The sequence below is a fragment of the Zophobas morio genome, unplaced genomic scaffold, assembly GCF_036711695.1.
Source record: "Zophobas morio isolate AGI-343-1 ecotype UQ-CSIRO unplaced genomic scaffold, CSIRO_AGI_Zmor_V1 ptg000026l, whole genome shotgun sequence".
NCBI lineage: Eukaryota > Metazoa > Arthropoda > Insecta > Coleoptera > Tenebrionidae > Zophobas > Zophobas morio.
This window is the reverse complement of record NW_026972131.1, coordinates 16,135,648-16,158,985: the sequence shown is the minus strand read 5'-3', so window position 1 is coordinate 16,158,985 and position 23,338 is coordinate 16,135,648. Positions and strand designations below refer to the sequence as shown.

At 43.4% G+C, this 23,338-nt stretch overlaps 2 protein-coding genes and 4 non-coding genes across 8 annotated transcripts; 1 reads left to right on the top strand and 5 right to left on the bottom strand.

The window, feature by feature from the left end:
• Positions 1-559: 559 nt before the first annotated feature.
• On the bottom strand, positions 560-13,978 carry Nemy (no extended memory). 3 transcript variants are annotated; one of them, XM_064065233.1, is made up of 6 exons: positions 13,840-13,976; positions 11,458-11,715; positions 4,013-4,236; positions 3,300-3,508; positions 2,042-2,211; positions 560-1,516 (listed from the first exon to the last, which is right to left on the bottom strand). In XM_064065233.1, exons 2-6 carry the CDS (start codon positions 11,610-11,612, stop codon positions 1,360-1,362), a joined length of 915 nt encoding a protein of 304 aa, XP_063921303.1. In that variant the 5' UTR covers positions 11,613-11,715; positions 13,840-13,976; the 3' UTR covers positions 560-1,359. The 3 variants fall into 3 exon arrangements, with proteins under 3 accessions (XP_063921303.1, XP_063921305.1, XP_063921304.1); XM_064065234.1 differs by having other exon boundaries at positions 1,423-1,851; positions 13,840-13,978; XM_064065235.1 differs by lacking the exons at positions 11,458-11,715; positions 13,840-13,976 and adding an exon at positions 9,391-9,585.
• A 1,552-nt stretch (positions 13,979-15,530) lies between these two features.
• On the bottom strand, positions 15,531-23,157 carry LOC135136162 (receptor-type tyrosine-protein phosphatase N2). The gene is made up of 12 exons (XM_064065320.1): positions 22,925-23,157; positions 20,589-20,682; positions 19,737-19,787; positions 19,614-19,674; positions 19,432-19,563; positions 19,120-19,355; positions 18,258-19,070; positions 18,082-18,208; positions 17,942-18,028; positions 17,806-17,885; positions 17,686-17,753; positions 15,531-17,636 (listed from the first exon to the last, which is right to left on the bottom strand). Exons 2-12 carry the CDS (start codon positions 20,677-20,679, stop codon positions 16,374-16,376), a joined length of 3,009 nt encoding a protein of 1,002 aa, XP_063921390.1. The 5' UTR covers positions 20,680-20,682; positions 22,925-23,157; the 3' UTR covers positions 15,531-16,373.
• Positions 20,895-20,985, top strand: Trnay-gua (transfer RNA tyrosine (anticodon GUA)). Its single transcript is given in 2 exon segments — positions 20,895-20,931; positions 20,950-20,985. It is a non-coding gene; the product is annotated as a tRNA-Tyr (tRNA).
• Trnay-gua (transfer RNA tyrosine (anticodon GUA)) lies at positions 21,742-21,832 on the bottom strand. The gene is given in 2 exon segments: positions 21,742-21,777; positions 21,796-21,832. It is a non-coding gene; the product is annotated as a tRNA-Tyr (tRNA).
• Trnay-gua (transfer RNA tyrosine (anticodon GUA)) lies at positions 22,145-22,234 on the bottom strand. Its single transcript is given in 2 exon segments — positions 22,145-22,180; positions 22,198-22,234. It is a non-coding gene; the product is annotated as a tRNA-Tyr (tRNA).
• Trnay-gua (transfer RNA tyrosine (anticodon GUA)) lies at positions 22,301-22,390 on the bottom strand. The gene is given in 2 exon segments: positions 22,301-22,336; positions 22,354-22,390. It is a non-coding gene; the product is annotated as a tRNA-Tyr (tRNA).
• Positions 23,158-23,338: the final 181 nt, after the last annotated feature.

Below are 23,338 nucleotides of genomic sequence, written 5' to 3'. Positions count from 1 at the left end.
TTTTCTAAATTTAGTGTCGTCACGATGATAACCGACAGTGTTCCGATTTTGTTTTTGCCGTGGTGATTGGTCGATTTTTATGCTTTTAGCTTTAATTTCAGTACATATTCATAGGAATAACTTAATGAACTTTTTGTTATTAAAGTAAAATAATTACGATCAGGAAAGTTATTTAACTTAGTTGAACTTGTGTGTATATTTGGTTGCATAACCACATTTATTTTAACCTAGTAATTATTCAAAATAACTTGACGTTGTCTTTTCTACTGTTTACTACGAAACAATCGACCTGTAGACCTTAATTATTCTGTTGCACAAATTTTCACTTAAAAATAAACTTTTGCAACCTTTATGCAACATTTCTTCAGTAGTTTGTAGCAAAAAAAAAACTCGAATCACAGGTTTTTTGATATTTGGGAATGGAGCGTTGCAGCTTCGTGGTCAATGAATTGTGCACATAATAGTTAAAATATTTTCAAATCTGGAGGTCAAGGTTGGATGCAGAACGTCTAGTAGATAATTGTCGTCATTGTGCTTTATGGATTAAACAAACGCATAGTAATTTCAATACATTTATTAAAACTTATAAATAGTTGTACACATTTATTTAATTTGCACGTCATATTTAACTTCTATGATATACTCTAATTACTGGAATTAAAATATAAATATAACAAATCTAGAAGAAACAACAAATTTCAATATATGTATATAATAACGAACAAGTCGTAATGTTTTTATTGGTCCATTAAAAAAATTGTACTCGTGTCAAGCATGAATGCAGAACTGGAAGTAACATTTAAAAATGTGACGCTAAATCCTCTTATTATTATAACATTGAACTCGTACATTAGAAACAGATTGCTTTCAGAAATAGATCTACTACAACAAACATTCTTTCTACATTGTTCTATAAAACGTAATATAAATATTTCAACAAATTTAAATATTTATAAAATGCTCTATCATATAGTCTTAAATAGAAATAGCACACACAGCTATGAGTATTTGATTATAATACATAGAGTGAGTTTGAGCCTTCCGTGTTAACAAATTTCGATTCTGTACAATGTTAATAGGTTAATCAGAGATAATGAGAAGGTAAGGACAGACGTGCACACTTTATGGCAACGTTTCGTCAAATCCGTCATCGGTGTGCCCGATTATCCCATGATTAGCTACACTACGATGCTTAGTACTGCTCTATTTTGGCATATCTTAGAAAGTCGAATTAGAACACCAAACAAACACAATTTACACATGCAAAATCATGTCTGTTAAAGATCCTTGGTGTTAGAAACGTTCAGGTTCTTGAGAGGCGTTCACATCCGAGACTTTGGCGCTTGGAAGCGCACTGTCCTACAATCTCTCCGTTACACACACCTTTGTATCGCCACGGAGGGTCGGACTGCGAACTGCGAAAGATACTAAAATACCAAGTGCCACCAGCACCATAGCAAGAGCGTTCACTATGATAGGCTCCTCCGCGAGATCCTCCTGCCATTTCGAGTAATTCCTGAAACGGTTAGTCGTCAGAAAATTTCGCTTTGTACAAACGCCCGAACCTGAGTGCTAAGCGCCATGCGTTCGAAATAAATGAGAGAGCATGCAGAGTATCGTTAGTTGTAGCGTCAAGAAATGCATTTTTATAATACAAAAATATAAAAATTATCACTAAGAATTTTGTCATGGACAGGAATTTAGAGGTCCCCGGAACGGATGAGGATGTGCGCCCGGAAACGGAACTCCTCCCTCTGCAGGATATATCCTGTAACAATAGCTAGCGCCACTAGGACCATTCCTAACGTGTTTACTACATATCCTTCTGGAGGGAATGTGGTATAGTACGACCTAATCGGGAACAGAAAAGTCATTAATTAGTCAGAACGGCACCCATTATCAAAGAACCTTGACATTTTTCATACATTATGTCTCTCTGTTTATTAAAGAAAGTTGCAATCGCTTTTTTCGCATTCTTCAGATATTACAACGTGCTTTGCATTCGAATACACTCATGCGCGATGTTCGTTCTGATACTTACGACAGCGAGAAGAATACTTTTTCAGTTAGTCCTGTAAGACATGCCGCGATGGCCAACATGAAGGTCGTTAGGCCGAAAGAGGCGTGGATAGGAACCAGGGACGCTCTGAAACCCGCGGTGGCTCCCTCACAGCACAAAAGGATCAGGAAACTGAAGAAACCCACGACGAACTGCCAAAGAAACCAGCATTACAGTACGGAAACGAAGAGAGCACATTTTGGTTTCATTTACACATTTACTATAAACACCGAATATAGAAAGTCGCAGCGGTACGGTTGCCTGACTTAATTAAAATTTTGTGGGTCGTTTGAACAAGGAGTTGAAAGCATTATGATTCTGACAGATTCGAAAGTGATGCTGTTCATATTCCACATCTGTCACCTCGTACACAATTGTTTCATCTGGAATAACGAAATAATTATCTTAGATAAGCTAAAACGCTGCCTTCGCTGCACCTACTCTTTTCTCGTTCTTGCTCATAGAAAGTTTTCCTTGCGCGTACTTTATTCTAGAATCGTAACTTTGGCCGTCACGGCTGTAGTTATTTCGCTCCAGAACGTGCCAATAAACCATCGTATTTTTGAGGATAATTCAGTCGGTAAACCACAGACAGCACAACAGATTTGCGGGATTCCTCAAAGCCGCACCTTCCCCATAATCTATCCGTATCGAATGTACGTCATCTACTGTGGTTGCGGAATCACGAATGAGCAACTCTTTATCTCCCGAAAAGGGGCATCCAGATAGATATACAGCCACTGGAGCGTTTCTAAACTCACGCTCCGGGTCCCTAGAATAGACAAAGACGGGACTTCCTATCGCAATTGCTTTAATATCTGGGTCAATTACTGTTAATAAAACGTGAAAAACCACGTTAAGTGAGATTCCGTCTCCTTTACATATCCAATTGGCTCGAGCCCGTACCGTTTCTTGACGGAAGGAGAGCGTGATATCGTTCAAAAAATTGTTCACCCACATGAGTAAATTGATAACAATTGTTCAATTGCGCTCGTTATAATCCACGACGTCACACGAATTGACTCCCCCGAAAAGGCGCTTTTCTCTAATTCGCGTTAATTTTCCTCGTGAACGCTCCGACAGGTTCACGAGAAGTCGAAGCGTTTACGAGTATGACACAATTTTGTGACGAGAGCCGGGGGGCGTGAGGTAACTGTATTTTTACAGCGCGGCGAAGAGCGAGATCACGCCCTTGGCGATTGGCATATCACGAGACGAGCGAGGATTCTTCGGTACTGACCTGTATGGCGAAGAGGCCCATCGTGACCAGGCCGATCCAGCTGTGAAGGGAGTAGAAGTTAGGAATGGGGGGCTGCGCGAGGTTGTGCGAGTCCAGCACCGTGAGGAAACCGACGGCGACGCAGGGAATCGCCAAAGCGTGAAAGACGGTGTGGAGAAGCTTGACGTAGATCCTTCGGCAGCACCGACATATTCTGTACAGTAGAACGGCTGGAACGAAAGAAAGGATAAGTCGGAGCTTCGGAAGAGGTTCGCCCTATAAATTTCTTCCGACAAAAAAAAAGCTCTCGCACGGCGCGTGAGTAATTGACCGAAACCCAACAATGGTAAGTGGAGTAGAAAGAAGCTCAAGCGACACTAATTACCCCAACTTATCTAATTGCACTTGTATGTGACGCCGCTCGGAAGAAATCTGCTTCGGGATGGTCGTCGACCTCATCTCCAATTGCTGGCATCCGTGCCGTGCAATTAAAATTTCAGCCTTGACAACAATTTTGGAGTGCGAATCGATCGGCGATAAGTTAAGAATTCGCGGACCGATCCTTCTTCCGCGTAAAGTACGGTTAAGTGTAATGAATGCGACGAGGAAGAAGAGAGAAATTCACGACTGATCTACTTCTTCGGACGCGCTCCATCGAGCTGTGATTTCTTCGCTGTCGTCGTGAAAGGCGATCGGGCACCTTGTAGAAATCGCGTTATGCAACGTATACTCACAGAATCCGCTGAACGTGATGAATCCGGCGACCATCAGAACCGGATGGAAATTGAACTGTTTTATCGGGTCATCTCTCCACGCGAAGCCTCCTCGGTGTTTGATTACCCAGTAGAGTGTCAGAGCTAGAGACGCCAGGAGGAGGATGCACGCGAGGATCATTACCAGGGCGTACTCCAGCCAGCTGCCGCAGCCCCATTGGTTTTCCTCTTCGTAGTGCCGGTGTCTGGAAGATTAATCGATCAGCTACTGAATTATGGCGATTAGCGGGGAACAAGTTCAAGATCGTGATCGGAGGAGGGTGGGTCGGCACACACGAGGTTGTAAACGATATCTCGTCGGCGGAAGTCATCGTCTAGCAAGGAAATTTAAGTTTCACCGATTGACCAAGACGAATTAGGTTCTTTGATGAAAGTACAAAAGACGGAATGACCAAGTGACATGGTTCTGATAGATTGTGGGAACGCGCTGTGCATCTGTTCGAAGGAGCAATTTAGATGGAGCGTTTCACTCGCATTGTAGTTTTTTCGATGGATGGTTTTATTAAAAGCGAAGTCGGACCGATTTTGCGTTTTCACTTATCTTGCAGCGCTTTCTCTAAAAGATTTTCATAAGAAATGTATGAGTTTTTAGAGCGCGAACTTGAAGGACGCTAGAACTCTGGATTTTTCCGAAATTTGGCGAAATCGTGCCTCCCCTCCGGTGGCCATTACGCGCTTACACGACGCCCTGCAGCGTTCCACTTTCTACTTCTGCTATTTTATTATTTTTCCAAACATGGAATTGACGGAAAGGTCAAAGACGTAACGAGCTGTTGGGAACTGTTTGAACAAGAATTCAACACAAATTCGATCATTAACTTTTCCATTCCCTTCCAAGCCGTAGCTTTGAACTTTGAGTCTAGTATTTGCAGTGAAAACACGAAGAGCAAACACGTCGAACACCTACAAACTACACTAAACAGGGGCGAATTTAGTGACCTCTGTCGGTTTCTCTTTGAGACATTAGCGCGTGATTCACAGGCTTAACGCGCGGAAAGTTCGGGACCCCTCTAATGGAAATCAAATGAATTTCCCGAAAAAAGCTCAGTCGTAACTCGGCTTCGTCATTAACTCGACTCTGTCCGATGAAGTGTAAAGAACAGTGGGTCGTCGACCCGAATCTTGTAGCGTCTTCTCATTCATTCTCCGTTTTCGTAAAAGTAAGAAAGTTCCGAAAAGGGCTTCGTGCGCGTACGTTAATTAGCGTGATCCAGACGGATCTCGCCCTTTCACACGCTCATCTACTCGTGCCCATTTATTCATTCATTGCGAATTATTTAGTTAAAGCTCTGACGGTGCCGTCACGTCAACTCCGTCTCTCTGCCATTTATCACCGTTGCTTGCAATTCGAGGCTATCACAGCTGTTTAATATTGCATCGCTCAAATATAACAGATGTAAGACGCCTACGCTTACTCCCAGAGATGTCGGAATCAAAATGATAAAAATTTCATGAGCTTCGCCTTCCCGGTTTCTCGCTTTTCGTGGGAAATGCTAAATGTTAACGGTTATGGAATAATAGACGTACTTTCTACGCTGCACACTTCGTCGTTACTCGCTCGAAAACTTAATGGATCATAATCGACCGGAAGTGAAGATGCACTTCGACGTCGATTTGCAACCTCCCCTACCGACGCCATTAAAATCTCCCCCTCCCTTCTCGCTTCGGCACGGCTTCCTCGATAACAACCCGACTCTGGTCTTCGAGGGCTCATTAAGGCCATTATCGTCAATTTAGTCACCGTAATGCAGGTGTCTAGACTGGTACCCGGTGGAATCGAGTGAGATTTTCCGGAAATGTCGCCGCATTAATGACCACGAATTCCGCGCCTCCCCTGCCGCGGCCATTAAAAATAGTGCCTCTCCTCCTCCCGCCCTGCACAGGTGTTTTGATTTACGCCGTAGTAGCACGTATTATGGCGACCTAACGTGGGCTCATTGTGAAATCGAACTCGCCCAGCAACCTCTCTCCGCTGCATTTCCTCTTAAAAACCAGTTACCATTGAAGATTATTCAATATCGGCTCGGCGCGCAATTCAATTCTCATGCGCTCAAGCCCGAATTACATAAATGTGCAAAAATGAAAGTAAAAGTGGGCCAGATCATTTCGCATAATTAATGTCGAAGGTAAGTTTCGGGTGAAAAAGAGATGAATCGCTCGTTTGCGGTCGACTTTCGTTTTTAATTCCTCGTAAATGAATATCGGAAGTGAGGAGTGTGAAATTAGGTCGATTATGTTTATTCGCACATAATGCAGTGGCGCAACTGTACACCCGCGAGGGGCAAAGACTCGAGGGCTTGACAAAAATAGTACGGTGGCATTTTTTTCGCGCTGCCTACTTATTTCGCATTCTTGGCATGGGATATGGCGTGTTGACCGTAGAGATTGGATTTTGAGGAGCTGTGGATTCGCTCAAGGTTTGAATAACGTAAATATCAAATTGCGCCAGAGATATGATAGTCATTAGCAATTCCGAGTGCTTTATCTAATTTCAATTAACGGATGGGTTGTTTAAGCAAGACATGACTGTCATTATTGCTGCTTGCGTAATGATCATTCCTCAACGAGGAGAGAATTGCATACGCTTACACTCCTTTAAACTAGAATAAATTAGTCGAGTGCAGAGGAAGTGAATATGATACTTTCAGCATTCGTTAACCTGTAGGTGTATTGTATAGCTCGAGTTTTTTTCCTAACGAAAGGACAAAGCAGCGAGATAAGATTTGGCAACGGAACCAAAAAAGCCGCACCTGCGTCCCCATTTATTTTGTATTTCCACAATGAATTCACTTTCCGTTATATTAATAAAAAACCGATTCAATGACCTAAACTAATAAAAATTTACTCTGTCATTGAACTGCTTAATTTTTTGAGCCAAACCAGAGCGACAAAAACCTGAACAATTGAACTAAGCCGCAAGGCTATTATATTTGTGTGCGCTGTTTGTGATGAAACGATCGAGTCAGATATGGAGCGTAAGATGAAACTTCGTTTAATGGAGAGGTAACGTTAGAAGTCGGGATAAAAATTCATAAATTGCATCAAGCTTCATAAATTTCAAATTCCTACTTTGTTGATCTCGAATGGTTCGTTTCTCCAATAAATGTCAGTCTTTGTTTTTCTAAACCCTCCGTTAGGGTTCGAAACATAAAAGGCAACGACAATTCGTAAAAATGTAGTTTTTCATACACCGCAACACGTCGACCTTGATTTAATCTAACGTTTTACTTAACTAACGCCGCATTGTTTGCGCTGTATTGTGTGAGAATTATGATGACGGTAGCACGACTTTTTTAATTCTTGGAGCGCCTCTAGAGGAGCTTTGAAGTATTTTGGCAAGCCGTCGAGAAAAGCATTTTGTTTAAAGGGACATTCGTTGTATCTGAGAGTCAATTTAGTTCAAGAGACGACTTGACTGCTCGCTGAAGAGCACCCGGCGAACAATTCATGCTTTAAAAGACCCGGAACTGCGTTTAATTTGTCGCCCGAAATGTGTTAGTTGTCGCCCGACTCGTGGTTCAAACTGCAACTTGATGCACTTGATAAGAGAAAAGTTTATTTTTACATCGTGTACATCGTGTTAAAATAAGTCGAGTGCCACGTTAACGAACTGTGAAAATTGGTAACACTTTGTCCCAGTTTTCGTCGCCGAAGAGTGTACCTATCGGTATTTCGAGTGCGGGACGTGATAATTTGTAATCACAATATACCAAGCCCAGTTTGCTAATAACGTGCAAACAAATTTACAGTTACGGTGTTTGCGATTTCTGTTTGTAGCCATAATGTAAAAAAACGAGTAGTGTTTGTTGTGCGTCGTTAAGTCGTAAAATGTTCTTTGGCTGTTTGTTTTCGTAAATAAGTGGGATATTGCTGCATTTTAGATAACGTATTCATGTCGGATCCTCAATATAAATAGCCTCTGACTTAATTTAATCTTAATTTTTCCTTCCATCTTCGGCTAAGGTCATCCATGATACAGGTTCTTCCAAGCTAACTGTGCTGGCAATTTAAATTCATGTTGCCAAATTACACGTATCATTCCGAATTAATTTTTTATCGATGTTGTTTGGACATGTTCACATCGTGGCAACGTCTGCACGTATGAAATAATGCACAATTAGCTGCAATTATTTTTAGTAACTTAATAGAGTACTTAGTCACATCCTGTTTAGCGTGCAAAATTTTCCCTTAAATAATTTTTTCGAGTTACATAAGTTAGAAAATGTTTCAAGGGCGTTTTTACATGAATGAGATTTTAATTATTAATGTGCGAATGTTTACACGTTTCATGTTTATTTTCACCTTTTATCTCCATTTTGTTTCGATCGAATGGGATTTCCGCGTATGGTAGAAAAGTTTAAGTAATTCCTAATAATAATCAAGGACTTGTTTACTCGAATGCAACCTCCAAACCTTGCCAATGGACGCATCTCCTAATTATATTTGCCGATGTTGCTACACGACATAATAACTTTGTCGAGGGTTCGAGAGTTATGGAGCCGAACCTATGAACCCTCCTAATTGATTAAAAGCTCACACCCTCATGTTAAGGGTAGGAAAAGTCGGTGACTTAATACCCGCATTGCTCTCGTAATCACCGGTTATCCAACAGCCTTATAAATAAACAAACCTGTTCGAACCACCACGGGCAAGGTTAAAATGTTTGCAACGAAAGGAGGAAAGATATTTGTTTAAGGGAGTAGCTCGAGCCGCGTTTCCGCGTAAAGAGTTGGATTAATTCGGCCAATTTACTTAACAGGTGTAAATTAGTCATCCGTTTACACACTTTATTGTGTGTACTTGGTCGCATTCTTTGATAATAACCGAACAGATGATCGAGTTTAACACTTGTAGACTCGTTTTTACGACCCAACTTGTGTTTGTAATTAAAAGTAGATTAAAGAGGGCCGTGGCGAGTCCCGTTTAAAACTTTAGAAATTGACCTCCCCTACGCGGCCCATGATACTCATGACAGACGAATCGCTTCCCCTCTCGCGGCCATTACCTCCACCCTCCGTAACGCCTTGATTGGCTAATGATGGCTAACGACCGAATTAATCGAGCGACGAGAGCATCAATCATCTCTTCATCAAATCCAAAAAAAAAAAGTTGCGACATCATTTTTCGCAAGAAAAACTTGACACAATTAAAACTCCGCCGATAATAAAAGTTACGTAAACTATTTAAAATTTACGACCCGGCCTTACGTTGAACGCAAATATTTTACCAGCGCTGGAAGTTTTTCGAATCAACAGGTTTAAATGCCTCGGAAAAAATTCGCCGAAGGCTATCGCCGTCGTCGGCCGTCGCTCACCTTTTGCCCCCCGGTCACTACTTACGTATGCATCTTATTCTTCGCCATGGTCCCTTTTTTTCTTGTCGAACTTTTCAATTCAAAAACTTCACACTTTGTTTACATGTAGGCACAACATGCGCACATACACCACGCACAACGAGCGACGCCGGACTAAATAAAATGAAGACGAAGAGGACAGAGAAGAAACCCACTTTGAGTTTAGAGCGGGACTGCGCGTGAGTTTCTCGTTGACATTGGCAGCTTTTGTCGGACGACATCTGTTTGTTGGGGCGCGAATCAAAAAGTTTTAATTGGTTGGGTAATTAGACGAATTGGTTCGGCGATGGGATAACCGACGATCGAATGGTCAGACGGCGTTGGAGATTTTTTTTTTTTGGAGGAGAGGAAGGTCACGTGGATGTACGTGGGAGATGTAGGATGTGGGGGATTACGACAATGAGGAAGAACAATCAGCTACTTTTATATGTTAATTGGAGTTTGCTGCACCGCATCACGGTCAAACGGGCCATTATAGGGTAATTCAGGGTTGGTGGGACAGCGCAACGGAAGCCCGATTCGATTGTGGTATAGGCAACACATTATACAGACGGGTGCACGGAAGCGGCTATTGCACTGTAATGTATTGTTCGTTGCCAAGTTTATTGCCCACTAAATCTGTAAATACCAAATTTATTAATCGATATTTTTAATGCTCGCTTTATGGAAATAGTGGAAATAATAAATAAGCAGCTCGATAATGTACTGCGTATTGATCATAAAAAAGTCATTGTACTAGGTAATCGCCCCCGAATAATTTATCTGTAGTACACAAATCTAGATACAAAATCATGTAGTGGTAGTGCGTCACTTTTAAATCGTTTTTCATTTTAAGTGTCGCGTCAAGCTAATTAGAGGCTTTAGTTTCAAGTAATCTAATAAGTATGACCGTAATTTCTAGAACCTTTTAGAATGTACGGATACAGGATCTGTCACGTGATAGACCCTCGTTTACCTTTTTTATGTCAAATAAGATATATCAGTTTAACTCTGGTCTTTTCCCGCATCAAATTTTATAGACGGGGACCCTTGGTATCCAACTACTCGCTTTTGTTGTTTTCTCTTCTTTTAGATACTTCCTACATCACATATCGATTCTCCTTTTTTCGAAACGAAACGAATCCAAAGTGGATTTTGACGTTGAAGTCCAACTTTATCCAGATGTCGTGCCGCACACTTGGCATTATTTGTAACAATTTTCATTGTCGTGCCTGTTTATTTTAATAAATAAAGTGAAAACTAATCTTTCGTTCCCATCTCAACCCAATCGGTCCGGCGCCACGAACCCTACCCAACCACCTGTTCAAAACCCATTGTATTCGCCTCTATTAATATCCACACCAAACACGTCGTAGAGGTGAAAGAAACAAAAATAGTCTCGGATTGTAGCCAGCAATTATGCAGACGTAATGAAAATGCAAGGCACGCTCCTTGGGAACGTTTTTGAATAGAAAACGCACAATGGTACGAGTGAGAGTGCAACAGGAAGAGCAACAATTAAAATGGCGTTTCCTAGCTAGCGCGTCGCGGATTTCGTGTAACCAGGGGGTGACAATAAAAACAAACGATAACGGGAATAATAAAGTTCCACCACACAAAACGGTTTGACGAAAACGGTGAGTAATGGCTCACTCCAATCAATTTAATTGCTCGGAATGAATAGCAAGGGGTGAACCGGGACAGGAATGTGGATGTCAATATAGCGTGTGCAGATGTCACCCTGAAGTCTCGGGGGTGAAACTACTCATAACACTGTGGAATGGATGCTTTTGTAAAACGGTATACTCCGACTGTAGTTGAATTTTCATTTAAATGATCCGCAACACGAAAAACGATTAAAATTCTCGCGTTGGGGTGAAAGTCTTCATTGTCTGCATGGAAAACGAGCCGACATGTAAAAACGCTCGTTTGGTACTTTCGAGAAAAAAGTAGATCGTCTTTTAAGAGTGACGTGGATATTGTTTGATAAATAATGAATTGATGGAGTACAGAGCGATAATTTATTTACGGTCGACCCAATTCGCACGGGAAATCTATTGTTGCATGTACTTACGCTTCCTTTTCTTTTTCTTCTTGGACGGTGACCGTAGTCGGCGGCGGCGGCAGGTCGTCCATGGGAAGAGTGTCTTCCGGAGGGGTGGGAGGGGTCTTGTCGAATTCCGCTATGGGGGCCATATCCGGCATGGGGGACACCGAGTTGCTTTCCATTGTACGTTTACACACTCGTATCGACTGAAGGACACTGACACTAGATCACACCATCATGGGGTTGGGACGGCGGGCGATGGGTCGCTGATGGTACGGAGGGCTTCTGAAATTGAATGCACTCAACGAAAATGGATTTTCTGGCATAATTAAATAAATTATGAGTTCGGCTAATGGAATTTGAGAACGAATCCCGACACTTGGTAATAATTCAAATGCACTATCGGAAAATGTGGCGGATGCGCCAGGTAAAGCCCGCATTCGCTTCCTAAGGGACCATAACTCTTCCACCTAACGATACAGAATTCGCTAGGACGAGTTTGTGATCGCAAATCATTTGGGAGTCGGACGTGGTTCGGATTTTTTTTTCCGTAAATAGTAATTGATCTCCGCCGGCTCCGCGCGATTTGTTTAAAATAAAACAGATGTCAATGGCAACGTCCTCGTAAACCAAAAATTGAACTGGGTTCGCTTCAATTGCACTCCCGAAATAAACGGGAATAAGCATCAAGTATTCATCCGAACCGACAATTCAGGCGAGTCCTTGACAAATTAATTACCTTTTAATATTTAACAAGGCGAGGTCCTGGAAAATAGTACGTGTAATTAAGGCGAGCAATTAATTTGTGGCGGTTGATGGGAGAACTGCGGGTGGAGGGTTGACGAAATGTGATTGGAATAGTTGGACAATTGAAATTTGGGGGGCCGACAGCCACCTGTTATGAGACAAGTGGATGCAAAATGGAGAGGTCGAGGTAGATTCGCTTGATGGCGAGATAGTCGGAATTTTAAGTGGGGAACAAATCGCACATTTAAATTAGACAGTGGCGTCGATGTTTCTCTTGAGTCAAAAAAAAAAAACAAGAAAGCGAAACCAAAATTTTTGACCTCGAAATTTCGGCCGGTCGGTCCGTTAGTTAGCCTTCGAGCTTGCGTAATCTATTAACATTGTATTCAAATTATTTCGGAGATCAAGAACCGGAGAAAGGCATTGAAACTTATCTGCGTGTGAGAAGATTTCTGCGGCAGTTAAAAGAGTCGTAGATAATTGCCGCGATTCGGTTTTCGGCGTCAATGAAGACGAATTAAAGAGCGTCAAGCCGGAGAAAAGCCGTCGCCGAATCCGGGCTCGAAAAATTCGCCGCAGTCGGCGAAAATAACGGTCAATAAAATAAAATCGAGCAGTCATCTGTAGCGCCATAAACATAACGTAGAAACTTTACAAGGCCGCGTCGCGCGTTCTTCTCGCATCTTTATTTCCGCCGTACGTACGCCACTGCGCCTCTCCAAAACTCGCGACTTCCATTAAAACTTAACCGAAGGACGTAAATTTACGAGTTTCCACATGTACGTGAGGGCAAGATATGCGAAAACGCAGTTGATTAATTCGGCGCGCTTAAATCCGACAACAAACAAGTTTACCGAAACGGGTCTGTAACGCGTGCGAATAATCCTGTTCCGGGTCCCGCAGGAGAATGATCCAAAGGGCGTGGCATTGCCCGGGAAACTTATCCCTTCGGTGGGAAAAAAGGGAATTTTTCGAAACGGGATAAGCGTATCGGAAGGAGTGGGAGGTACGCGCGGTCGTAACCCACCCCCGAGAGCAAGTTCGTTGCCCCCGAGTTTGGAGAACGTAAGGATAAACAAAAACTCGATTCGGGTCTGGTTCTGGCTTCGCCATACGGAAGCGCCGAGAATTTTAAAGGCTCAATATAAATCATTGCGAAAAGACGCGAGGACAGCGCGTATCACATGATGAGTAACGAGATTTTTTCGGGTGATTTAACAGTTTCTCACGGCCTTTACGGAGCGGAAATGGGACGATTGTTGTCTCGCTCGGCAACGCTGGACGATATTTTCGAGAAAATTTCGCACCGGTCGATCCAGCCTTAGCTATAGCTGTTTCTTATAAATGAAGACCGTTCCGGTACGGGACAACCAAAGCGGCAATTACCGTTCATAATTGATGTCCCTCCGTGGAGTGCATCGATTGGGGTTGAAAATCTCCCGCACGGAGGAAATCCCGCGTTAATTTGGAACTTCCGGTCGAAATCTCGTTCGAAAAACACATGTTCGTCGTTAACAAACAACAAAATGTGCGTTTGTGTGTAAATGCGCCTCTTGCCCGCCACCCCTCTCGCCGCCAAAGCGAACAAAGAGCTTTTTGCGCAAAAATTGAAAAATTGCGCGCCTAAAATTAAACGGCCTTCCGCGATTATTTTTAACTTACAATTTATTTCACTCGTCATGTTGTGCGAGTTTACCGTACAATCCACTGATCAGACGAACGTATTCACACAGAAAACGGAAACAAAACACTGACAATTAAAGCGGCCAAGCTCGCTGCGATCTACGGTGGATGTAAAACTGGAAGGGTGTGTGTACTCTTTGCCTCAAATCGCTGCTTTGACGCACTCGCAGTGTGCTTACAGAGGCTGCTCTCTCGGATCGCCATGGCTACGGAGCACACGTTTCGTAACTGTGCGATTCGCTAGCTCCAAGACACCTCCAATTACGTGACAATGCGATCATTAATTTCGTTTCCTTGCTTTTCATTTTTTTTTTTTTTAGTTCGATATTTTTTCGCGATGGTCGTACACTCCACGCTGACTTTTTTCAGACGCGACAAATTCGGCAACCGACGCCGCAACCAGGGAATCCCGGATGGTCGAAGAAGAGAGCGCCGCCACCGTCCCCCGGCTCCAAATAGTCGGCAGGAACGACCCTTTGTCTCCCTCCCGAGGCATTGTTTGCTTTCCGGTCACAGTTTATTTTCGGATGTGCCGCCTTATTAGATAAACGAGACGAAATAAGACCATTACATCCATAATCTATGCACATATGCACGGTAACAAGTCAAGGCCGGCTTTGATCCGATTCGCTGTCTCATAACAAATGCAGGGGGGTCTTCGGAAATGCGATTTTGGTTCGGTCTAGAACTGAACGAAAATAAATAGCGTTTCGATGAATTGCCGATGGAATTATTATTTCAACGTTTCGATTTACGCGGAAGCTTTGATGTGTCGTAAAAGTGTTTGAGTAGAGACGTGCGACGAAGACACAGATGTTGCTCGGATGGTAATATAAAGTGAATGTGTTTAAAAAGGTTTTTTTATGGGAGGATAGCGTCAAAGGAAGGGTGAGCAGCCTTGCGTGGCTGTTCTGTATTTTTGGAAAGGGTCTAAGGAAACTAGGGAGTCTGATCAGATTTTGATGTGAATGTCATGGAACGGATGAGGGTCGAGATATAAAAAGTCATCGATAAAATGCTAAAATGGGACGATAATTACATATTTATGTTATTGAGCGCTGCGTGCCGGTTTCAATGAGAAATATATTATAGCTGACAACCCCGCCGAGGGTTCAGCCATTCGTTAATTAACTCTACGTATAATTAGATGGTTAATTAAAATTTAATGATGGGTACGGTAGGTACATTCACGACATAGTCGAAGGTGGCGACGACCCATTAAATAATAGTGGCGTGTTGTGTGCGACTGAAAAGCGAAAAGTGGGATTTTTTTTTTTTGTAAATCGTTGACAAGGAAGGAAAACGGGAAGCAACCAGCAATACATGAATTAATTTAATCGACAGCGATAACAATTTGGAGGCTGCGTTGCGTGCGTGAAATCCGCGGTGTCGTGGCCTCGAATGAATTTAATAAAGCCGCTATCAAAAAGAGCCACTTTATAATGAGGCCCTCTGTAATGGTAGATGATTACGTTCGTGGTGTCTTATCGTTTTCGTCGTCGGTGAAGAATTTAATAAATTTTATGGGGTGTCGTTAACTAAGATGAAAAGAATAAATCAGGTATGAGTTCCCAGGATTTAATCAACACCCCTACTTTGGGCACTCTAGTACAGGAAACGGGGTCGGGATTAAAAGACAAAATAACAACTAGTATGCTGTATACATACAATTAGTTTACATTATACTATTCTAATTCAGATAAATTCAGTACATTAATGATTTTAATACATAACATTATCTGACAAAATATAGTTAGTTGACATTATAGCATAGAACATTTGTAATTATACCTTATTTTCTCTTAAATTCTCTTAAACGTTTAATCGTTAAGTTTTTGTCATCTCTCATAATATAATAACCGGCTGAAACCAGAGTCGTTCCCTCGATGATGATAAGAGTATGAAAGTTCCCTCGCTTCAGCCCTCTTTATGATTTTAATAAAACTCCATAAAAAATAAATAAAGTTTACATTTCTCATTAAATTCAGTCTGAATTTTATTATGGTAAGCGTCGAGTAGAATCAAAAGGACGAAACAGAAGACGAGGAAGAGAAGAAGAACAAAGCTTTTCCGTATCAACATTTTTGGGAGGCTGGTGACCAAAAATATTAATACAAATGATCCTCCACATCCTTGACGAAGCAAAAGGTGTTGCTGATTGTAGGCTCGTGATTGGAAACGCGTTACTTCAAGAATTGACTTTTAGATGTAACCAACCGATCAGGAAAATATACTGTAGCTCTTACGTTGATACATTTATACACAAAATATATATCTTTACAGATAATTATATAGGTTGAAACATATCTCAATAACATCAACTTGGACACTCTGTAACCTCGTGAGAAAAATAAATCAGCAGATCTGCGAAATCGATGGATATGTAATCAGACATGTGAAACCAACAGCAAGGTACGTGTGCGAAGATGAAGAATTTGTCAGGTCCGAAAGCGGAGTCGAGTAACCCCTAACAGGGCTGGTTGTTGGGAGTTGCTCGCTTGGAACGGATCGGTTTACTGTTTGTCCTTATCAGCCTGAGCGGGAGAAGGTTGCGGTGGCAAAGCTTTCAGAATAGCGTGGACTTCTTCGGCGACGGCGGTCAAAACGAATTCGAACTGCTGTTTGGTGGCGACCATGCGAGGTCTCTGGTCGCGCAGATGTTCGAGCGTTGCCGCGATGTCTATCTCTTTGGCGCCCTTGGCCATCCTGCTCAGCACCATGTCGATGAGACAGTAGGTGCCGGTCCTGCCGGCGCCGTCGCTGCAGTGGACGACTATCGGACATGACCGGCCCCGGTACGACTTGTTGACTTTCCTTCGGAACTCGAGCAGGGCTTTGGTGGAAGCCGGGACGCCGGACTCCGGCCAGGACAAGAAGTGGAACTGGGTGACGGTTCGGGTTTCGCCGGTGCGGACGTTCTTTAAGTAGAAGGAGCGGACCAGGTAGTCGTCGCACCAGATGTGCTCGCTGACGAGATGGACTTCGTAGATGTGATAGAGCTCGGAGCCTTCCTCCGGCCAGTAGCGATGACACATGGCGGCGCCCCCTTCCGTGAGCCGGGTCAGCATGACGATAACCACGGCTCCTTGCTCCCAAATCAGCTGCCAGAAGTCGGGTGCGGTGTGCGGGAGCGGTCCTTGGGTGGCGATGTAGGCTGGATTGCGGGGGTCGTGGTCCGTAATACTGGAAGCGTTTATGTAGTCGGAGCCCGAAGCGTTGGATAACTCGTTGAGGACGACGCGGGCGTGGTCGTACGGGACGATGTCCATGTATCTGTTCTTCTCGACGTTCTCTTTCTTCGACGCGATGGTGATGTCGCAGGGTTCGGCCACGTAAGCGCACAGAGCAACCCACTCCTGCTCCAGGCGGTCCTTGTTCTTCAGGTGATCCTCCATGTAGCTCAAGACCATGTGACCGGTCGAGATGTCCATATTGTGCAGGGCCGGTTCTTCGCTCCAAGAAGACGTGCTCGAGCGGCTCGAAGGACTCTGTTCGGATTCTCGAGACAGCGACGTTATCCTGCCGTGAACCGTCTCGCCGACCGGTTGTCCTTTAGTGGCCATTCGGGCTCTGCACAAATCTTGGTAATCCTTACTAGCTTCGGTGTCTGGACGGGATAAGCCTTGCAATTTCTCCTTGGATTTGAGATGCCGTTTGATCAGGATCAAGAGAGTTGCTGCGACTATCATCGCCCCTAATACGCCGCACACCATGAAGATTACGATGTAAAATTCGTTGTCGTAGATTGGGGATGATATTACTGTTCTCATTTTCGTCTACGATTAGCCGGGTGAGTAAGAAATTGGGGCGGTGTTGGCTACGTACCTTGTCTCCGATTCCAGCTGCCGTGATTACGATGCCCGTTGCGTCCTTAAGAGTTTCCTTGATCAAACCTACAAAGAGAAAGCGGTAAATTAAAGTTGAAGAACGCGACGAAGATCTAACCGATTTGCTCGGCCACTTGAGTCGAATTCCACCCTTTGTTGTTCGGTTCCACTTTGAAAGTAACTTCATTATGGTCCACTCTAGAGAGAAAGGAAAATAATCACCAAAGTCACAAACCAAGTCCGTTTCCACTTACCGTCCGTGGCTGAACGCTGACGGTTCTAATCCCAAAAGGTTAGAGATGTTGCCGATTAGTTGTTTACCTTCGGCCCATTTGTAGACGCTACAGTTACGACTTTCGTACAAAATCCTCTTAAAGAAAACTAACTCACTTACTTGTTCTCGAACTCGACGTACACATAATCCGTATCCACGATGTAGGACTCCTGAGGCGCCGCCTCGCTGACCATTTCGTGCGGGTACATTTTCCTTGGATGAAAGTTGTCGTGAAGGTTAGGAACAGCTGCAACACTTCACAGTCAACCTAGCAAATACGTAAGTCACGTGCGTACCTCTTTTGCCGTCCGGAATTTGTGCGTCGAACCGTGGCCCAGGTTTCTTAACATCGAGCCGCTCTGGTCTCTTAAACCCCACATTATAGTTAGTCAGAAGCTTGTCAAGATTTTCCCTCATGTCGCGTTCTTCGTCAGAGCGCGGAGCGTAGACCACTCCACCCTCCGTGTACACGCCGGGCCCGCTCCTGTGTTTGTGTTGCAGCTCCCTAAAAATTTCTTTGGTATTAAAATTATTGTCGTGATCGAATTTGTTCTTCAGTTCTCTAAACACGCCTCCAGGTAGGGTGTTGTACCCGCTCCCGTATTCCTCGTTCGACTCGTCGTTTTCGTCAAAGTAGATTCGCGATTCTGGGAAGTCGTCACCGTAAGCTAGAGCATCCCGCGATTCCCACCCTGCTCGAAAATTATCAGGAGTGTTGTAAGTCAAGGTGAACTTCTCGAAAGGGTCGTCCTCTTCCTCCTCCTCTTCCTGTTCGTTGCGCAGCTTCATATTCGTTTCTTCGATCTCGTCCAACAACTTCGATAACTTTTCGTACTCGTCTGGCGTTAAAGTCTCATGGACCTCTTCCGGACTCAAATTCACTCGACTCAAATACTTGACCAGAGGGTACATCTCGCGCAGGTCGTCAACCGTCAAATCGTCGGCTTCGGGAAGATACTCGAGATCGTCTTTAGACTCTCTGCCTGCTCTAAAATCGTTGGGAGTGTTGTAGTTTTCGCTAAAGTAACCCAAAGGCGGGGAACGTCGATGCATCTGTGGAATCCAGGTTCGTTTAACGACTTGTGCGTAAGGGTCTTCCATGTCGAAAACTAGACAGAACATTGTTGGGACGAGAAGTTGCTAAAGGGTCAAACTTACGATCTACAGCGTTAGGGGCTAGAATTTTCTCTCGGATGGTTTGTTGAGGTGTGTCGTCGACCGGCGGGTAGTAGACTTCGTCGGCGAAATCGGCATGAGGATCTTCAATGCTGGGAGTGTACTTGACGATGGCCATTTCTCGAGGGTCCAGGGGATCCTGTCCTTCCAGAGCTTTGAGGGCGCCTTCCAGGTCTTGGTCCACCAAGTGGGAGCAGGCGTTGTTTTCGAACGAGATGCTATAGAGAAAGAAGTCGAATTAATCTCAAAGAAACGCAAGACGGTCCAAGACCAACAAAATCTGTGTTGACTCACTCGTGCTTGGTAGCGTACAACATCGCCTGCAGCCGACATTGCGTGTATCCGTGACTCCATCGGTAGCCCAAAGCGAACAGTCGCCGTAATTCCCGGCTTATCTGGTGCAGGACTTCCCTCTCGAGATTGTATCTGGAACTGAGGCGTTCAGTAAAAATGGAAATCGAACTCGGGTTGAAGACCTGTATAAGTCGTCTTCGTCTACGTCCGCAGCTGGTGGCAAACAACGGCCGAAAGCGTAATCTGAAATTGTAATTCTCGGATGAAATGAAATCGCTATTGACAGAAATTCTCTCGAGGCTTACCGTCGAAGCACCATTCGTCTTCCAGGCACAGCCGTTCGCTAAACAAACAGCCTAGAAATTGAAAGGAGATTATTTTTGTTTAAAGACGTCTAATTGCGGAAGAAAAAAGCCCGCTCGACCGACTACTTATTTACGGGTGGCAGTCACGCGATGACTACGATAACGAAATGCCGTAGTTTCCAAAAACGCTTTTCTTGTTGCTCGAATTTCATGAATGGGCCGGGATTCATTGATCAATGCACCTACGCTAAAACGGCCGAATCGTGACGTCATCGCGTGATGCGTGGGTAGCTTTAACCGGGGATTTGTTGCATCCCCGTCGCGGTAATAAAAAATTCACAATATAAACACCCTTTACGAGCTATTCGAGTCGCGCCTCGATTTTGCTTAAAGCCCCAATCTTAAACGCTTCGACATGGCAACACGGAAAAGCTACGCGAACATCCGTCTTTTCTTTGTCGGATGCTACTTGCGTCAGTAGGTAGAACAATCGATATATCGATTGCCACAAAAAAGCAACAATAGGACAGACGTCGGAATAATAAGAGCCAGATACAAATCCGCGATTTGATTAATCCACGAGGGTGAGATTTACGACGGCGATAGGATTCCTGACGGATGTTTCAATTAAACGCGGGACGGCGTGATTAAATGTGGCGCTTTTATGAGCAACACGAGTGGTATTTGACATGAATATTTCATGGCTCGGCCAGGAAAATAAAAATCTGTATTCCGCTACAGGCCAAAGTTAAAATTATATGCTAATCTAGTTTCTGACACGTTTAATATTCATCTCGGATGGATGATGAGTCTTGAACGTGACACGTTCGTATTACGAACGAGGATACTTACCGACGTTACCCTCAGAACGGACTCCCGGAGGACCGACGGTGGCGACCAGGAGCAGAAGAGCGATCCGTAACGGTACGCCCGGCCACGGCATGGCCTTTAATCACAAAACATTATTGGATTACTAACAAGCACGGGCGGGGCGACATTAACATGGAGACGAACTCCTTCCCAACTTTGATGGCATGCTAATTGAGCGAAGATGAGGTTCTTTGCTCCTATTTACGAACTTTAATCGTTAACGAAGAAAATGAACGCCGTTAATCCGGCTCTAAGGAGCACTCGGCCGTGGCGCAAAACGAAACCCAACCTTCGATAGCTCAGTTGGTAGAGCGGTGGACTGTAGAGGATGCGAGATGCTGAAATCCATAGGTCGCTGGTTCAAATCCGGCTCGAAGGAGCGAACTTTTTTACGGTTATTCCGCGATTAATCAAAAAGTCATTACCGCGACGAGTCGGTCGAAAATGTTTTCCCGACGTCCTTTGACGTTTGCTTTTCCCTCGATCGATGTAGCAGCAAGCTTCTGACTTATTTCGAGGCGATGCTATTTTTGAACAGATTTTATCATGGAAATTAGACGAAAACTAATTAAACGAACCAGGATTTTCTTTTTGACGTCTGTCGCTTCGCTTGCAGATATCGAAACACAGCGGTTAGCAGTAATCCGACAGGTGCTTTGAAGTATTGATTAAATGTTACAGTCACGTCGCATCCACATAAAAAAAGTAATAAGAAAATTATGTCACAGATACAGAAGAGTCTATTTCGTCGAACAAATAAATGCCGTGATTACCGTTTGTTTTTAGAGGTTAATTTGCCGAGGGGTCGCCGAACATGTAAATGTCATCAAGTGTTATCAAAAATGTAAAAATATCTTTTATCGTTGGGCGCTTTAATTGGTATTCATTTTTCATGCTGCGTGGGGGAGTGTTTGTTTTAGATTTGCATTTTTAACGAAAAATGAACATTGGAGTTTTCGTGTTTCGGTGATTTCATTTACAATTGATTGTAGACCACGTTTATCTATTTAATTTACTGTAGTATAAATGAGCAGGTAAAAAAGGTTTGGAAGAACAATTTTAGTATCTTTTGTACAAACATTTTATAAAATAATATTTTTCCGATTTTTGACTACATTTTCGGTTTCAAAAAAGATCCTTCGAGCCGGATTTGAACCACCGACCTATGGATTTCGGTACTTTGTGTCTTCTACAGTCCACCGCTCTACCAACTGAGTTATCGAAGGTCGATTATCGTTTTCAAAATTGTATTTCTTCCGTGCGTCGTAGATTCAAAAATTGTGTTTTGGGCACCCAGAAAATTTACGACAGGATACCTATGTAAAAACCTCTAATACGAGAGTTCAGAACTTTTAGCGAAAAAGAAAAAAAGTTGGATGAAAAATTTTCGCCAGCAACTTTTTTTAAAATTTGGACATATTAACATTAGAAAAATTTTTCGAAAATTTGAAGACGTTTGAGAAATCGTTTTTGTAAAAAATAGCTAAATACTAGGCATACTTGGGACGCTCTGGATTACGAAGGGCAACAAAAATATGTCCTTCGAGCCGGATTTGAACCAGCGACCTATGGATGTCTACAAGAAGAACCTCTACAGTCCACCGCTCTACCAACTGAGCTATCGAAGGTTGTTAATTTCTTTCGTTTCGTTTCGTCGAAATTGAGTAAAAGTGAGATCGCCGACCCAAAAAAATTCCTTCGAGCCGGATTTGAACCAGCGACCTATGGATATCTACAAGAACAACCTCTACAGTCCACCGCTCTACCAACTGAGCTATCGAAGGTTGGTAATTAGCTTTCACCAAATGTAACACGAACTGTCTGATAAAAAAATGAGAGCGAAGAAGAGTAATTTTGGTTGCATAAGTTCCATGCGCGATGTCCGAGCTTTCAGCATTCGTGACATCGTCCGCAAGCTTTTATTATGTTTAAAACAACCGGTGAGGAAAATCAAGGCATTAAAACAAATGGTTTAGTTGATTGTTATTGATTACAACTGTTGTTTAACAAATTGGACGAGAGTAACCGAAAGATGTGGGTTTTCACTTTGTTTTCGATCGGCCCTTTGAGTTCGGTTTAAATTGAGTTAGAGTCGGGTGGGATTGGGAGAAATATGCAAATAACTACTTGTGTGTAGTAACAATTGTGTTGGTGCGCGTTTAGCGTACCACATGGTGCATGCACAGCGGTACTTTGGCGTTGACAAAAGGCCCCACTTTCAAAACAAACATTCCAACGCAATAAATTGGAAACAGGTGGGTGCTGACATATTCCCGATGTCGTTCCGAAACGTCGCAAAAAAGCAAAAGCTCACTCACCTGGTGTTCAGAAGAGGCCGTTCACAGCATTGCTTCCTGTGATACGTCGATCGCGGAACAATTAGAAAATTCAGCAGGAATTTGGGCTATGGGACGCCGTCACCTAGCCCTCTGAAATTTCTGTGCTATTAAGTCGTCTGTTCGAGATGACGCTGGGCGCCGGCGCTGTGTCGTCTTTGCGAAGGCGTACGTAGGTCGAAAATCGATTATTTCAAGGGATTGTACTTGGTTTAAATATTACGAGTTGGCCCATTCAAGTCGCGTACATTTTTCAGCGATCGATTTTACCACTGAATGATAACGAGTTGAATTTCAGTATGTATCAACGAGCAATTTCAGAGATAAGAAGGGCTTATCGCAGAGTTGCGGCCTGATTCGTGTTCCTGTGCTCGAGGATTGATTAATGGCAATGAT